Raw genomic sequence first — 16,639 nt, forward strand, 5'->3', positions numbered from 1 at the left:
TGATGCTATTATTAATTATAGCAACATAATGAATTCATTTATCAATAGCACCATGAGTCAAGGAGCAATAAAACGGAATGGAGACCAAAAAGATTGGAGTGAGAGTTTGGAGGGACTGCTGGTTATTACGCCAGTTAATTAGCCTAGATTAATTTGTTGCTAATTAAACCAAAAAAAAAAAAAATTGAAAAAAAAAAAACACGCTATCAGTTCATTAATTAGATGAATAATTAACCTGTCAGCAAATTAATCAAAATGCCAACATAAATTTCAACCGAGCCGCTCACACTTGGTTTAACCCTTTTATGCTCGGCATGGCTATTGTCGGTCGGCGGCGAAGAGCTCCTGAGGGGCCTTTCATCGCAAAACAGAAGCAGGAAGTTATCCCGGGGAAATGGATGGCCCCTCCGGCGCCTCCCTCGCATCCCCCCGTCGCCATCAACAGATTGAGTGGCATGAGAAATGTTGGAGAACACATTTGCAGCGAGGCCATCCCAAACATGTTTTCCCATGAGGGATGTTACCCCAACTAAATCATATCGCCTTCTGCTCCGCTGCTGACGACCTCCATCTGTCAATGTATGTGTGTTTGTGTACAGTATATGTGTGTGTGTGTGTGTGTGTGTGTGTGTGTGTGTGTGTGTGTGTTTCTCTGACAGTGGATTGTAGTGTGTGCATACATTGTGTGCAGACTAACTGGCGTGTGGGGTTGGATGCATGCACCCATCGTCCTTTCCATTTACAGAAAACACACACACATACACACATTTCTCAGGAGCGTGAATGAGCGTGTGTGCATGTGTGGATTGCTCACATTGTGGGGAAATAAATCTGTTTACACACTCGCATTGTGGGGACTCGCCTTCCTTAAAGGGACAAAATGCAAGTCCCCATGATATAAATCATTACATTTTAGTGTGAAGACTTGGTTTAAGGTTTAAGATTAGGGTTAGACAAGTAGTGGTTATGGTTATGGTGAGGGCAGGTCTCCAGGAAATGAAAGTAAGTCTATGTAATGGCCCCAAAAGTGATAGAAACACAACTGTATGTGTGTGCGTGTGTGTGCGTGTGTGTGCATGCATACGTGTGTGTGTCGGGGAGGGCGAACAAATGTGTCCTTCACCCTAAATGAATTATGTATCCAAAGTGAGCCAAACATATTTACCCTGGCTGTATCCAATACCTCTTGCTGCAGGCAAAGTCTTTAATAATGAAAATGTCTGCATAAACATCCACACCTTTCTCCTCTGCACTCCTGCCAGGAAGACTCTAACAACTGACGTAAATAGCAAGCAAGCAGATGCCCAAACACACACACACATCCCATTCCACCAAACTGCCATAAGTGCCATCCTAATGCAATAAAACGTTTCTGTACTTCTTCAAACTAGACTCTTTATTGCTTCCTTGAAAGAACAGAAAATATCACGACATGGGACTGACAAATCAGGAGCGGTCTGGTTTCACATCACTTCCACATCGCATCATATGACCACATCAGCCAGTGACAAAAATAACAAAAATAACAAGTAATCATCAAGTGAGTTAAAAGAAAAATGAATCTCCCATTTGAGCAACAAGTGAGAGGACAATAAAAGCAGATTCCTCTGAAATCCACATGAATATAAAAGCATGCTTTTCCACGCTGTCTGCAGTGTTACCTGTTAGCGAGTTTGCAGAATCAATGACAGCCTAAAGCTATCAGGCCTAAAAGCATTGCACAAAAAAAAAACTCAAAAGAGTGATGGCAGAAAAAGAGGCTGAACGTCAGAAAAGATGGAAAACTGATGACGGACAGTGAGACAGGTAATTAACTGAATTAATCATTTTAAACTAATTAGCCAAATCACTTGCGTATCAGCTGTTTTTGAGCGCAAGAATGACCTTTGGGCAAACTCTTAGAAAAAAAAGAAACAGCTAAAGTTCCTTTAATATAGAAAATTAATAACCTGCTGCCAGCACACACTCTCGCACAGTCACACACCTCGCCACTGTGATTGTTAATACTCAGCTAATGCATGCCCTGAGAAAGACTGCCAAATTGACCTGATTGTGGCCAGTTTCTCACCAAATTAAAGCTAGAAAATATCAATACATATACAAAATTGATAAGGTGTTAAACACATATACCTTTACACTCCTCTTGACAATTCATGAGATGCAAAAACAAAAAAAAATGCACGCAAAAAAAATGCACACGCCAGATTTAGTAAAACATTGTTAACATTCTGCTAATCTACCATTATGTCCCGACAAATGCTTCCACACAACATACCTCATGCTAACAATTACAGTAAGTCAAAGGAATAGTTCAACATGGCTCATGGCTGCAGTCAGGAGGCGATTAGCTTCTTTTTACGGTGTTCAAAAATGTGCGTGCAACATCTCTGAAGGTCGCTAATTAAAGGAGTGCTTTGACGTTTTGGGAAATATGTTTATTTGGTTTCTTGCCAAAAGATAATTACCATTCTCATATCTGCATGGTAAATAAGACGCTAGTGCAAGCAGCCAGTTAGCTTAGCTTAGCTTAGCACTCAAACAAGGAAGGAGAATAGAGGGGAACAGCTAGCCTGGCTCCATCTAAAAAGAAACAAAACTAGTTAAAATTATTTATCTGGTTTCTGTAATTTGTACAAAAACTGAAATCTTAAAACAGCTCGCTTCGGTTTATTGGGGGGGGGGTTATGTACATTTCTTGGCTGGGAGTGCTGACTTCGTTGCCCCAGCTACATGTAGCTGAAACTAGGAACTAAAGCTGTGTCGTTGTTTTGTTGCACCACAGAAACATAAGATTCATCTTAAATTCTCTTAGAAAGCTATCTAACCCATTTATTCGCTTGGCAAGACCATAACGTTAGCGTCTAACAGCAAACTTTGTCAATTTATCAGCTTTGCTTGCGCTGTAACAGAATGTAATATTATGTTGATGTTATCATACCGAATCATGTTACTATCACCTGTTACCAATGAACCTGTTTACATGTAGAATGTTCCTAACAGGTGTTTTTGGAGCGTTCCACAACTTTCCCAGCGACTGCATCGTGGTCCTTCTGTCCCTGTTGGGACGGGTTGTAACCGAATGTAATTTTGTTGCACTTGTGTAAGGACAATAAACGCTTCTGATTCTGATTCTTTTGTTGCTCCTGTCACAAATTGTTTCAAACGTGTTGCTGCATCAAATTCAGAAGAAGCAGATATTTACAAAAATCAATGAAGCAGATGAGGTCAAGCATTAAATATATTGTCTTTGGCCTGTTTTCAATTGAGTACATGTCAAAAAGGATTAGCAAATTATCTAATTCTGTTCTATTTATGTTTTAGATGGTGTCCCGGCTTTTGTAATCAGGGTTGCAAGACGTCATGTGACAGTCTGCACAAGTGGTACAAGGGCTACAAATAAATGTCTTATACCGAAGAGGATCAGACGAGGCCGGTGATCTCGTACCCTCTTGTTTCAGTCCCCAGCCAACTCACAGTTTGGCTGATGAGCCTTTGCCTCTGAGCTGCACATTGTTTTTGATGTTAACACAACCTTGAGTGATTATCAGGCTTCAGCAGCCACTCCACACACACACTCCGGCCGCTTCCATAGGAATGCAATGAGTCGCGTCAGAGCAGAATAAAAGGCGGGTCCCGCTGAGAAGATACAGAGGCTCGGCGAACCCTGAGACAAAGATTTAGAGTGATAACAACCCTCCCAAGATTCTCTGACACTTCCCATTTTCTTAAAGAATGAGCTTCATTAAAAAAAATAAAGCAGGGGGCTGTTTGGGGTGAGATTCTGCCAAAATCCACTTTTTGGATGGCAACTCAGCAAAAGCAGAAGTGAGTTTTCTTTTCTTCCAAGCGGAAATGTTTACCATTTGAACCAGACTGCATCTAATTTTACAAAAGTGATTACTGAAATGAAAATAAATGAGGGGGACTGTAGGCGCTGTAATTAGAGCCCACAGGTGAGGAGAACAACTCTGTAACCACCTGGAAAAACAATTAGTGAAATACTGAACAATGAACTGTAAATGCATTATATGCGCTTTGATATGTGCGGTCGCTCTCTGAAGAACAACTTCGGATCGCCATTAGGCAGCTCTGCAGCTGCGAGGTTTGAGGTACGCTGTGACATCGACGGCAACGTTTGAAATGGTGGATCCTGACGCGCTTGCCCTTTAAGAGAGCGAGAGGACACAGAGGGTAAAAAGTGCAGATTCAGAGCTGGATAAAGAGTTAGAGAGGCATGTGAGAGGAGAGACGGCGAGCTGAGCGAGACATGGATGCTTGCTGATTGCCAGGGGTTGTGAGCAGATACGCTCCTGACAAGGAAATCTTTTCCTTGTCAGATGATGCAAAAGAGAAGCAAACCGTTGCATTGCGAGTCAGAGTGTGTCCTGACTTCTCAGTGTAAAAGTGGATCATAATCGTAATCTCCTGTGATCCGATTCCTGCTCAAAAACCGGATTTCTGAGGATTACTGCCATGCTATTTTACTAAACCTTATTGTGACATAACAACACTGTCAAACTGTAGTTCTATTATTTCCGTAAGTCACTGAAAACACGACCCTGATGACTGTGTGAAACATCACCTTATCAATAACCCCAAATTCACAATAGACCTCTCAATTCCTTAACTGATCCTTACACAAGCATTAATTACACCTACACACACGCTAAGCTAGTGCTCTAGTGCACTATTTCTCATTTCATGGCCATGGCGTTTGGTAAAAATTGTTAATTGCACACTACCATCTAGTGGTTAAGAGGTGGAAACACCAGGATGAACTGAGAAATTGGTATTTTCTAATGAGATTGATCTGCACTGCCATCCATCAGGATCTCATTTAACGTCCCTGAGTGAACTCACCCGGAACGCAAATGTTAGCAAAGAGTTGGTGCTGTGCAGAGCTGGATCGAGCGGTACTGGACGATCATTCAGAGCGTCTGCAGGAACGTGTTTCTAAGGCCGGGTGGTTTGGGTTCACTGCAGCAGGACAGCTCAGATTACAGTTGGTCTGGTGACCGTCACAAAAATAGTAATGTAAATAGATTTTATTCTTTTTTATGTGCTTTTTTATGTCCTCAGCTGACACTATTAGTCCATAGTCCAAAAATTCTGTTTCCAGTTTCTCAGATTTGAAGACTAGAGTAACTGGAAACAGTTACTCTAGTCTTCCATGAGGGTAAACTGAATATGCAGTATGTGGCTTTGTGAACGGTAGATTAACTGATAATTAAAATAATCATTATCTTAAAAACTGTTCTTAATTGAGTGAATCTGCTTAAAATTTGCTGGCAGGCATCACACTGTCTACGTGGCAAACTATGAATTACTACGAGTAAAACTGCTCTGACATCCGAACAAGAAGAGTGGCTTTAATCTCTCAGTGTAGCTGCACGTAAGATCTTTGCTCTTTGGCAGCACAGCAGAAGACAAACATAACAGAGACTGTTGATCCAAATCCTGATGTTGAAACTGAGGCCAGTGACCTTTAACCTCTCCCCCTCAAAGCCTGTCAGGCAGGCCGCACTGTTTTGATTGGCTCTGGTCTGGATCTCTTGGCCTCTGCATGAGTCAACTCTCCAGCATCCACTTACAGCTCGGCCAGATGGCTGGTGTGTGTGTGTGTGTGTGTGTGTGTGTGTGTGTGTGTGTGTGTGTGTGTGACCTGCAGCAGCTCGAAGGGAAAATCACCTTTCCTGGTTCTTTCTGACTAGCTGACTGGCACCATATGCTTCCAGTTTGAGGGAAACAGTCATATTTTCTGACTTTGGAAAAGGTTCTTGGCCTACAGTGTATATGCGGCGTTTTAGTGTGTTTGTGTCTGTGTTGTTATTGTGGTTTTGAAGCTGTGTGCGAAGCTCAAGCTGACTACATTCACAGGAAGCTTTTTGCAGCTACCTTACAAGCCAACCAGCGAAGTGTTTTTAACACCCAAAATATCGATGTTGTTTGTTGTGTCATTTTACAGGTTTTAAGAGCTGAGATATGTAATAAAACAAAGGTGTTTGTGCTCTGTTCTATTTATTGCATCCACAGGTCAGCATCAACACGGAATGATTCATGTATGTCTGCTTCTCTTAGTAAACCAGAAGCAGGAAACGGTGAGGCCTATGTGCATCGACCGACTAATTACAGTGAATCAATATCAATTGACATAGTAAGTAGTTAGAGTTTAATGGATGCTAAGTAACCACACTGATTCCTCCATGCGTGCACAGATACTAATGGGTATTCTGTACACAATTTGTGACGTTCAAAGGGCATGACCAGCCTTTTTCTCCAAATACACACAACACTGGGGATGGAGGCAGCAACTCTTTGACAGATGGATGTCCAGTGTTGTTCTGGGAATTATGAGAAATCACTACCTGCAGTGGCAGTTCACGAAAATAACATGTTAGACATCACAAACTGGTAACATGCTGTATAGGAGTTTAGGGATGCAATGCCTAATTTTACAACGGAGCAAAAAAGTGACACCAAATCTCGGAATTTCCTCCAAACTCAACTGAAATATGTTCAGTTTTAAACCATCAAAGTTGAAAAAAAAGGGTTTTTTTTACGTCTGAGGGTGGAAAAATGCTTTTTGCTTGTGCAACAAGAGCATTAGCAGCGCCAAGCAAACATGTTTGCCATGTTCTGTCATTTCAATGAGTGTTAGTATTTTTACTGCTCATTCTATAATCGACTTTCCACTTCATACCAAGCACAAGCCTCTTACCATGTCTTTGAAAGCATTCTCGATGGCGCCGATCACCAGGCTCTCGTGTGAAACCTTCTTCTCGGTAAAGAAGCGCGCGGGCGGGGTGCTGGGCGAGCCCGGAGCCCCTGCGGCGCCGCGGAGCGAGGCCGCCCTGGTGAGGGCGCGCTGGGACGTCGGGGTCAGGTGGTGATTGATGGGCTCCTCCCCCAGGCACGTCGGGGGCAGCAGGTTTGGAGTGCAGAGGATCTCCATCACCTCCTGAAGGTGCAGGGCGATGTGGTGATGAAGCAGGCGGGAGGCCACCACGGCCGCCCCGGAACCAGCGTGGCCATCGAACAAGGCCCAGTAGTGCAAGGTGAGGTCTTCAGAGCTGTCCTGGATGCAGATAATCAAACACACATCAAACACAGACACACACCATCATCACCTGTGTCGATATTTGAATCTGCAGCATTGAGCATGCAAGAGGAAGAGTTTTGTCAGACCTCGCATTCACACTGATCGACCAACAAGCCATGGATTTCTATAGTCGCAAGCAGGCTTTAACATTTTCTTGTCGATCAATCAGAAGTCGATAACAGCCAAATATTTCAAGATTTAATGAGCATCTTTAAATGGATGATTGGACAACAGCTGCACAAAATATTAGGGTTCTAACTCCAAGAGCCAGGTTTTTATGAGTATTTTCAATAACAAGCTCCAGCATATCCTATTATCATTCAAAATGATCAATGTGTGAATGTCGGGTGAGTCAAAGCTTCCTTTCTCCTTGGAGTCATATGGCACTGCAGTGGTTCCCAACCTGGAGGGACCCCCCAACATCAAGATACTAAAGAGGCCTCTAAAACTGTTAGAGCATAAAGTGAAACAATCTGAGGAGGTGATGAACGGATGTTGTGAAAAGGGTCACAAGCCAAAAAGGTTGGGTACCACTGATGCACCACTGTCTCAGTGAACAGAAGAATAGCAGGTTGGTTCAGGGGTCCAAGCCGACTCATGAGGACATCAGTGCCTCCCACGTTACCCAAAGATAATGGCTGAAAGCTCCGTGCTTCTGACACTGCATTTAAATTCATACAGGTGCTCAGAGGGATTGCTTTGTATCATTAAAATATGCTCTGCTTCTACGCAGGTTTTAATAGACCCATTGTGACGCTCTGAATGTCTGCGCTGTCATCAGTGTTCACCTACAAAGAGCCACCTCCCACATAATAGATTAAAAGATTAGACAAAGCATCTTGTGATCCGCTTCATTCACTGCAAACCTTTGAGTCCGCCGCCTTCAAAAAGTGCAGCAACTCTGTGATGTCCCGCCCTCCTGGAGCTAAAGGCGGTGCTTGTTCAAAGTCTGTTAGATACAAAGTTAACTCCATTCTTAGTAATTAAGCCACATATATTTAAAGTATGGACGTGGAGTTGCAGGTGCACACATCTAACCATGCCGTGACGTGTGCGTGAAGCGAAAAAGAGGGCTGATAGGGTGCACGCTGAGTGCAGATCATTGCTAGCACATATTTCTGCAAACACACTAGGGCTCTGATTTTCTAAATATAGCGCGGGAAGATTCTACAACATGAGCCTATGAAGCAAGGAAAGAGCATTAGAAAGGCACCACACTACTCTTATTGGTCTAGTATCACTGCAGTAGTGAGTCATGAGGTACTTGCATGAGTTTGCTGTAGGCTCTGGGTGGGCCTGAGCAAAGTACTGGTGGGCTGAGGGGAAATTTTTAGCAGCAGTTTTACTTTATATAGACACATATTAAAAGTTTTTTTTAGAACGGTTAAAGCTGAAAGAACAGTGAGAAAATACAGAAATCACAGGAGGAGGAGAAAGACACACACAGTTTGTAGGTTTCATAGTTTTTTCAGTGACCAAGTGTGTCAGTGTGTTGCATGGATTTGGTCAAATGCCCGATAAACAGCAGTGAGCCGACATTTCATGATACAGTTTTCCTTTGTACGCGACATACTGCACTGAAGGAACTTTAAAGCCTATTTGTGCGTTTCTGTGAGCAAGCGTGCTCGCATTTGCCTGCCCCGTATTAGTGGCTGTCAAGCGCCGTTAAAGGCCACTGTGGCGTGTGAAGGACGCTGTGCTGCACGCCCCAGTAAGCTGCTGACGGGACAGGACAAGGGGACAGTGGGTCCCAAAAGGAGGCCACATCGAGGGCTACATCCACCCTGATCATTACCTGGATTTCATCAATGAGCTTCCAGTCTGTGACGCACATTAACATTATATCAAACGGACAGCTCACCCGGAAACCGCGTGTGATTTTACACTCCTGAGCTGAAGCATAAAATTCATATTTAAGTTCATGGTATTTTTTTTTTTACTTCAACACCCAGAAAACACACACAAATGTCTCCATCCTGTCAGTGTGAGGTCATTTCTCAGGATATGAATAGACCCATCACTTCCTGTGGTCTTAAACTGTGTCTGCAGAATGTCATGCAAGTTGGATAAGGTGGAAAAGGCGGATACTTCCGAATGGAACCAGACCCATTCGTTTGACTGACCAGGCACTCCCGGAGGCCCAGACCCTCTCCGTTGGGCAGGGAAGACCTCCTGCGGGCCGTTGGGGTCCGGTTGGCCGTGGAGCTTCCCGCAGGTCTCCTTTTGACCACTAGCACCTCACAGCAGGCCTGGTCCTCGTTTAATGTGCTTTTTCCTGCGTTGATCACCCTGGACAGAGAGGGGATAACAGGACACAAGAAGGGGATTTCAGTTTAACAGGACATCTAAGGAGAGATGAGAAAAAGTAAAAGTAAATAAGATATTTAAATGCCATGTACATATAGTGCATATTACAATACTTCAGTAAATGAATTGTGCAAATATTTTTTGGAAAAGAAATAGAGATGCAATCATGTGTTTCACAAAGTGGGGAACCTTGCTCCATCCTCGCTTGTCAGTGTGAATGTGAATATATATAAAGTCCCTAACAACACCTGAGGCATCTGAGGGGTTGAGATATTTCCAAGAAACTTGTCACCTCCACTCACATCACTTCAATCACACCTTTTCATCCCAAACAAAAAACAGGCTATTGACAGTTGTGTCCTGGATTAAACTTCCAAAAAGGCGATTGTGCCCTCTGCATGTTTATCACAACAAAGACATTACATTTCCTGCGTGTTGGCGGTGAAAGATGATACACAGCAGCACCTAATTTAAGAGGTTCAATATCTTCCTTAATGTTTCAACTGAAGCGGTGACCTTTACTCCACTGGCTGTACTTAGGGGACTTTAACATCCTTCCAAACTGAACTTCTGTGCAAGTTTCCCTCCACAACAGTCGTTTTATCGCAATTAACAAAGTGAGGCCACGCGGGATAAAGTCAGCAGATACACACTCTTTAAATGCACGCTTCAGTTTGAGACCCACACATGTAGGGCAGAGGACAGAAAGACACATAAATACTGCATTATACAACACCTGGCAGATGGCGCACTGCTGCTGCGAGCTGCTGTAGTCATGGACAAGCACACGCTGCTTAACAATACTCCAGGCATTCTCAATTTAGCCACGCTGTAGGAGACGTTCGGGCTGCAGTGGCCTTATTAAAACCGCGCATGTAGTCGCTTATGAAAGTAGAGCTCGAGAGGTTAGGTAAGCAAAGGGCACGCCAGAACAAAACGTGAAATATAAAGATGTATTTTCACTTTTTATTGTCTGTTTCTGACCGTCATAATAACATACTGCTATCATACTTAGAGACATAAAGACCGGTAGCACGTAAATGAGACATTATATGGCCACATGTTGACAGGTGAGGCAGATTACTTTCCAATTGAGGATCTGATATCAATAAGCCTAACTAGTCATGTGGATGAACGTGCAGGGCAAGGATCGTCTGTCTCCAGCCAAGAAAACACTTGGTTGTAAAACTGATACTGACTGGGCGCACCTTCAGTAATTGGAGCGGTACACAATGGGCTATTCACCACTTCCCGATCCTAAAAACTAATAAAAGCACAGTGTGTCCCTGCAGTGTGTCAATAAGACAGAGAGGTTATTTGCAGACACAGCCACCCAACTATGAATTTTAATGACTCAATAATAATTTAAGTCATTTAGCCACACAAATGTCAAATATTGTTTGCTGTTTTATATCATTTTAATTTACATGAACATTACATATGACAGCACATTCGGGTCTGGGAAATTGTGACGGCCATTTTTCACCACTTTCAGACATTTTTCAATTAATTAAGAAAGAAAAATCAACATGGATTGATAACATAATTAAATGGAATGTCCCAATCATTAGCTGCATACGAGGAGTAAAAATGCAGCGGTCACATGTGCACATACTGTACATGTCACACATATTTTACACCGAACTCGTCACTTCTTCAGCTTATGAGCTGCACTGACTTCATGGTTCATTAAGCAGTATTTTAATAATGTTCCCATCAGCAGCAGAGGCACTGGGACAGCTTCCACGCTTTTCCACTTACAAGCTTTTTTCTGTGGCTTTTAACCGCATCTCATGGTCTTCATCAACAGCTGGGGTTGGCTCAATTGCTCAGAGATGTGGTCGAAAACCTCAGAAAAAGTATAGCAAGTAGACCTTGAGTTAAGATTTCTTCTATGAAACTACTATTTCCAAGGTCAGGATGAACTTTTATACTGACGCTGTTAGAAAATTGGCTTATTTTGCCTTGAAAATGCCACCGTTTTTTTGTGTTAAACTATTATTATACTATTATAACTTTAGCTTTGATCGCTGCTTTAGTCACAAATATTTCAGAGAAATATCTGAGATTTTAAACCAGGTTTTTCCATTTCATTGCACGCTACCGCCGACTATTTCCCACTGCATACCAAGTGTCCTTAGATCCAGTTGAAAGAGGTTCTCTGCTCCTCCACAGCTGAATTAGGTGCTTCTCAGCTTGAGGACCGCAAACTTCAAGAGGACAAAAGAGTTTAGAGCGCACCGATTTATATCGCAGGCTTTTAATGTGCAAACAGACTTTCGTTACAACACTCAGAGTCAAGAAAAATCACCTCAAAACTCAAGAGGCTTCTATATAGTAAGAGTTTTCAACAGGCTTTTAAAATCAGCCTTTCAAACGATGGCATGATACACAGCTAACAGGTTAAAATATGCTAAATCAACAGCATGCACCATTAACTCCATTCTAAAGCTTCATATGATGAATAGAGGCCACAAGCTTCATGCACCATCCTGCGTGTCTGAGACCAAAGCACTGCAGGGACTGACGCTCATTTGACCCTGGAAGATCACGAGATTAACAACAGTGGCGCTTTCGAGCCTTTCATCTCTGATACGAGAGGAAAAGCCATCCACACCCCGAGGCACGAGCTGTGTCCGAGAGCAGGGGCTGTCATGTTCGGTTATCTCATTTCATTTCTTCACATTTGAGACAATGGGATGGCCTTAATTACCCCGTCAGAGCGCTAATCTGCAGTGAGACTTCTTTTTGGGATTGTTTCTTTTCAGTCACACTTGACCTGAAGTTTTGCTCCAAAGGAATTATCAGACTCCATCAGGTCATTTTAGGGACACTGTGATATTATATGTGTGAATTATGTGCCAAAATGAGTAAATACTTTAATCATCAATCAATTAATTCCAGCTTTTTAAATGTCTTTTGCTTTATATGATTATAAATTTAACTGCTTTCTGTTTGACGTCATGATGGGAATGTGTGAGCAGCGTTTTTTTACTATTTTAATGATTTTTTTAGACTGAAGAATTAAAATGGAAAATCACTTTTACCTAAATACAGCTGCATTTTGAAAACTGATCCTTGCTCTGTTCTTGATCGTCCTTTGTTGCCAACTTCTTGCACAACCAAAAGCACACATGTGATGCCAAGTTGTGAAAAACCTCACCTGGAGGCAACGATTACTACACAGGTAATTATAGTTCTTCAATTGAGCTATTGAACCACTGCACCGCCTAAACTCTCTACTACATTCATCCAGCACTTCATTCAATGTCATCTTTTGTGTTTAAGCAAATCCTGTTCAAAGTTTTTTTCTTTAAATCTACATCATCTACATACTGCATGTTTGCATATATGCAGCACATGACTCTTGTTGACACGAGAATGCGGTCACATTTTGGGTATTTGTAGCACGCGGTACGCTCTTGCTACACTCTGCTGCGACATCTCCGCTCCCACAAACAGATCATTTAAGATCATGATAAACGTGATCCTATAACGTGATAATTATGCCTTCCTTCAATGGTAACTCCTGGTTAAAACGTACGCTAAAAAGGAAAGCTGGCACTGAACTGAAACAACATTATGCTGTTTCTGCCTCGGAGCGATGTGGCGTGTTGATGTTGCAGAATCAACACAAGAACATGTGCTGTGTCATGTGATGGAGCACTGGGAGGCTTTGTAATGTAAAAAGTGCTGCTCATGTGCTTCCTCTACACAGCTGAGGAAAAGACTGAAGAAAAGACAAACAGTATTATGGATTAACCTACAATAAAACAGAAGGAAGACATACATATTTACAGCATTTTAATCTTGAAAATATTTGCTAAACACGAATGCCAAATGTTCATTCTGAAACTCCTGCTCCACACTGTGAAACACCCTGGAGCTGCTGCTTTCTTTTCTCTGTTCCCTTAAGTTGGATATTAATGCAGAGAATGCCAACCTGCAGCCTTCTAGTCATAAGCCAAAGCCCTCACACACGCACGTGGTCCGACCTGCAGACAAAACATACAAAGTGCAGCGGGGACGCTAGCGTTTCGCCTACAGACACGCACATTGATTAAGTATTGATCGGAATGCTGCTGAGGTTGCAGGGGTATGTACTACTGGTACTGGGTCAGTGGAGTGAGTTAGTGGATGAGTGGGTGGGAGAGCTTCGTCACAGCGTCTTCTTTACCTCCTCAGTGCCATGACTCTCCCATGCAAACAAGCAAGACGGAGGAGGTGAAGGGAGGAGAGACGTGGAGGCGACAGGGGGCTAAGGTGAAGCCTATTTGGACCGTGATCTTGCAACAACATCATCAAAATTGGATCTCTGCTATTGAAGTGGCTCTAACAGTTCTTAATGAACCTTTTCTTCGGGCTACTTAAGAAAACAATGAACTTTGGCATAATCATTGCACCTCTACTGTATTTCATGTTGCCAGCTTTGATTTGTTCTCAAGATCACAAATAAGCAGAACCTACTTCCATCCAAACTAAAGCTACAAGAAGCAGAACCCAAAGCTTTTTCACTGTTCCTTCTCCCTCCAAACAGGAGGACTTGGAGCAAACAGGGCACAGGCTAGAACCAAGCAGTTAACGGAAAAGCCGACCGCACCACTGAGATTTCACTGAACCCACACCAGGTTAAGTGATCATGCAATTAAAGCTTCAACTAATTATTACTGCCAAAATCTGTTTTACTGCCAATTATTTCTTTGATGAATCGTTCACTTTTTCATTTGACTGCACCCAAAGAATTAAGTGGAAGGGACCAGGAGAGAGGGGGGGTTTAAGTTTAAAGTGGTAATGGCTATTAATGAGGTGGCCTTTAATACCTTAAATGAGAAGCCCCTCTAAATATAATACAGTCCAGCACCGCAACACTTTTAATTATAATCTCAGTAATAAACATATCACCTCTATGCTTAATACTGACATTATATGACAATCATTTCCAACAATGTCACCAAAAATTAATATCATAATGGTAGAATTTACTTGCAGAATTGTTGTATTGAATTGAATTAGATTGCATAGGTGTACCTAATAAAGTGGCCACTGAGTGTACATGACTTGGCATTTTTGGTTTTGGACGATGGACACGATCACAGCAAAGTCAAACCCTCCAAAACCGAACAGACTTCCTGAAGAGAGCACACCTGAGTAAACTCAACTGAGGGTGCCGTCAGGAGCGTTTTGGCTCTTTTCCTCCACTCTTAGAAACACCAGCAACATGGCAGCACTGCAAACTGCACGCTGAAATCACAAGGAGGAGACGTCAGTGGTCAGCGCTGGTGTGTACGCTATTGGGTGCAACACAACTGCAGAAAAACGCAGCACTAAATGCAGCCAGTCTGCAAAAGACAGGCCTGTAAGCAAGCGTGCTGGAGAAAAGAGGGTGACACAAGTTAGAGTGAGCGATACTCACTGATCATTTCGAACGGCCGCGCTCACTGGACCTGACAGTCAGTGGCAGTGCACGCAGTCAGAGACGGCGCATCAGAAAGCTCCTCGAGAAGCAGCACTGCTCGTCCTGTCGCCACGGGGAGCTACGCGATAACCCAGGATAACCCCGGCAAGCTGTGAGAGGCCGACAGGCAGACAGGCAGCGGTACGACGGAGAGACATGCAGCTCAGAGTGGGGATCTACGAAATTCATCCTGCGTGATCCTACAGTTAGATTTTACTTTACATTGCTAGTGATCCTCAAACGCCCTATCATGTTATTAATAATGTGGGGGGGGGGGGGGGGGGATTTAGAATGTTGAAATAAGATGTTTCTCAAATAATGTGAGTACGAGTGTAACATTTTCCCCTAAATGTCAGGATACACACTCCAGAGCTTCCCTTCAAACCACACTTTCTTCAAAGCAAAACAACCGAATCAAAGTATCTGTTTCCTATTCCTGTTAGCCCTTCATAAATAATGCATGTCACATCGAATGTGTACGGAGAAAAGATAAACAAGGGTCGACAGCCACGCCGGCGGCTCTGCACTGATGTCATACATGACGGATGGAACAAGAGAGAGTCTCAAGTTAACAACTTGTGAGCTACAACTCTGACCTTATGTTGAGCATTATTTTAACTATATGGTACTCTTAAGTTATTTTATTTACCATTTGCACGTTTGCATTTACCCTTGGCACACACACACTTGCATTTGCACATTTAATTACAGTATTACGGTAGTTTGTAACTTGTAGGTTTTTGTTTACCTGTTTTTTCAGTATTTCATCCTTCATTCTAACTGCGTGTTGAGCAATTTGTGCCACAACAAAGCAATTTGCCTGCAGAGATCTAGAAAGTTTTCTGCTGATTACAGCTGGTTGTGTGAGGATTAAAATACTGTGCATGGACAACATATCACCATATCTGAAGTATTGAATGACGTACTTGAGGCATCAAAAATTTGTTTTTGTTATAGTTATTTTTGTTATTTTCAAGTCAGAACTCGTAGCTGCAGGACTCCCATATATCCTGAATGCGGAATTAGGCCCAGCGGTGTTTTGAGCTGAGTGCTAATGTTAGCATGCTAGCGGGCATGACATTGACTATGTTGACCATTTTAGCTTAGCGTGCTAGCATGCACACATAAGCACTAAACACAAAGTGCAGCTGAGATTCAAACGTCACCCGTTTTGCACGTATTTGCTCATAAATCGAATTCATTTTGATGTTAACTGACCCCCCCCCCCCAAAAAAACGTCGATCTCATGGTGGCGTTAGAGGAAAAGTCAGAGGATTATCACAGATTTCTGTGCAAAATTCTATGTTAGCCTGTGAGATATTTCAGCCTCAACCAACATGGTAGACCACCTGTGCAACACTGTTATCCATAGAGCTGCTAGCACGGCTGAAAGGTGCAACAAGTAACTGTTCACACATAATCTAAGTGTGATTGCAGTATTTACAAAAATTAGAAGACACTTATCCAACTCAGAGATTCCCTTCAAACACGTTCTTTTCAAAGAAGCAAATCAAAGTGTCTGTCTTGTATTGTTTTTAGCCACAGTCACGAAAACTGTTCGTACGTCTACAACGCGTGTAGAAAGAAGAATAGCTGTTAGCGCCGAGCCTTCAGATGCACTACGGCCTGGCTTTTCGTCTTATCGGAGGGATCACATCACATGCATGGAGCACATCATCTTGTATGGACGCAGGTTTTCTCGGCCGACAGTGAGATTTCACTACAACAAAGCCTGCTGGTCAGCCAGCTGTTGACAAATCCCCAGTATGGCTCAGTCC

General features: G+C 42.8%; 1 protein-coding gene across 1 annotated transcript in view; it reads right to left on the reverse strand.

Annotated features, from left to right (window-relative positions):
• The window catches only part of ppm1h (protein phosphatase, Mg2+/Mn2+ dependent, 1H), a 33,301-nt gene that overhangs the window by 13,882 nt on the left and 2,780 nt on the right, over positions 1 to 16,639 (reverse strand). The window contains exons 2-3 of the mRNA XM_041938874.1: positions 9,223 to 9,388; positions 6,719 to 7,075 (exon numbers count right to left, since the gene is read on the reverse strand). Of these exons, the coding sequence (XP_041794808.1) occupies positions 6,719 to 7,075; positions 9,223 to 9,388 (523 nt within the window). The remainder of the gene's footprint in view (positions 1 to 6,718; positions 7,076 to 9,222; positions 9,389 to 16,639) is intronic.

Source organism: Chelmon rostratus, chromosome 6 (genome assembly GCF_017976325.1).
Source record: "Chelmon rostratus isolate fCheRos1 chromosome 6, fCheRos1.pri, whole genome shotgun sequence".
Taxonomy (NCBI): Eukaryota; Metazoa; Chordata; class Actinopteri; order Chaetodontiformes; family Chaetodontidae; genus Chelmon; species Chelmon rostratus.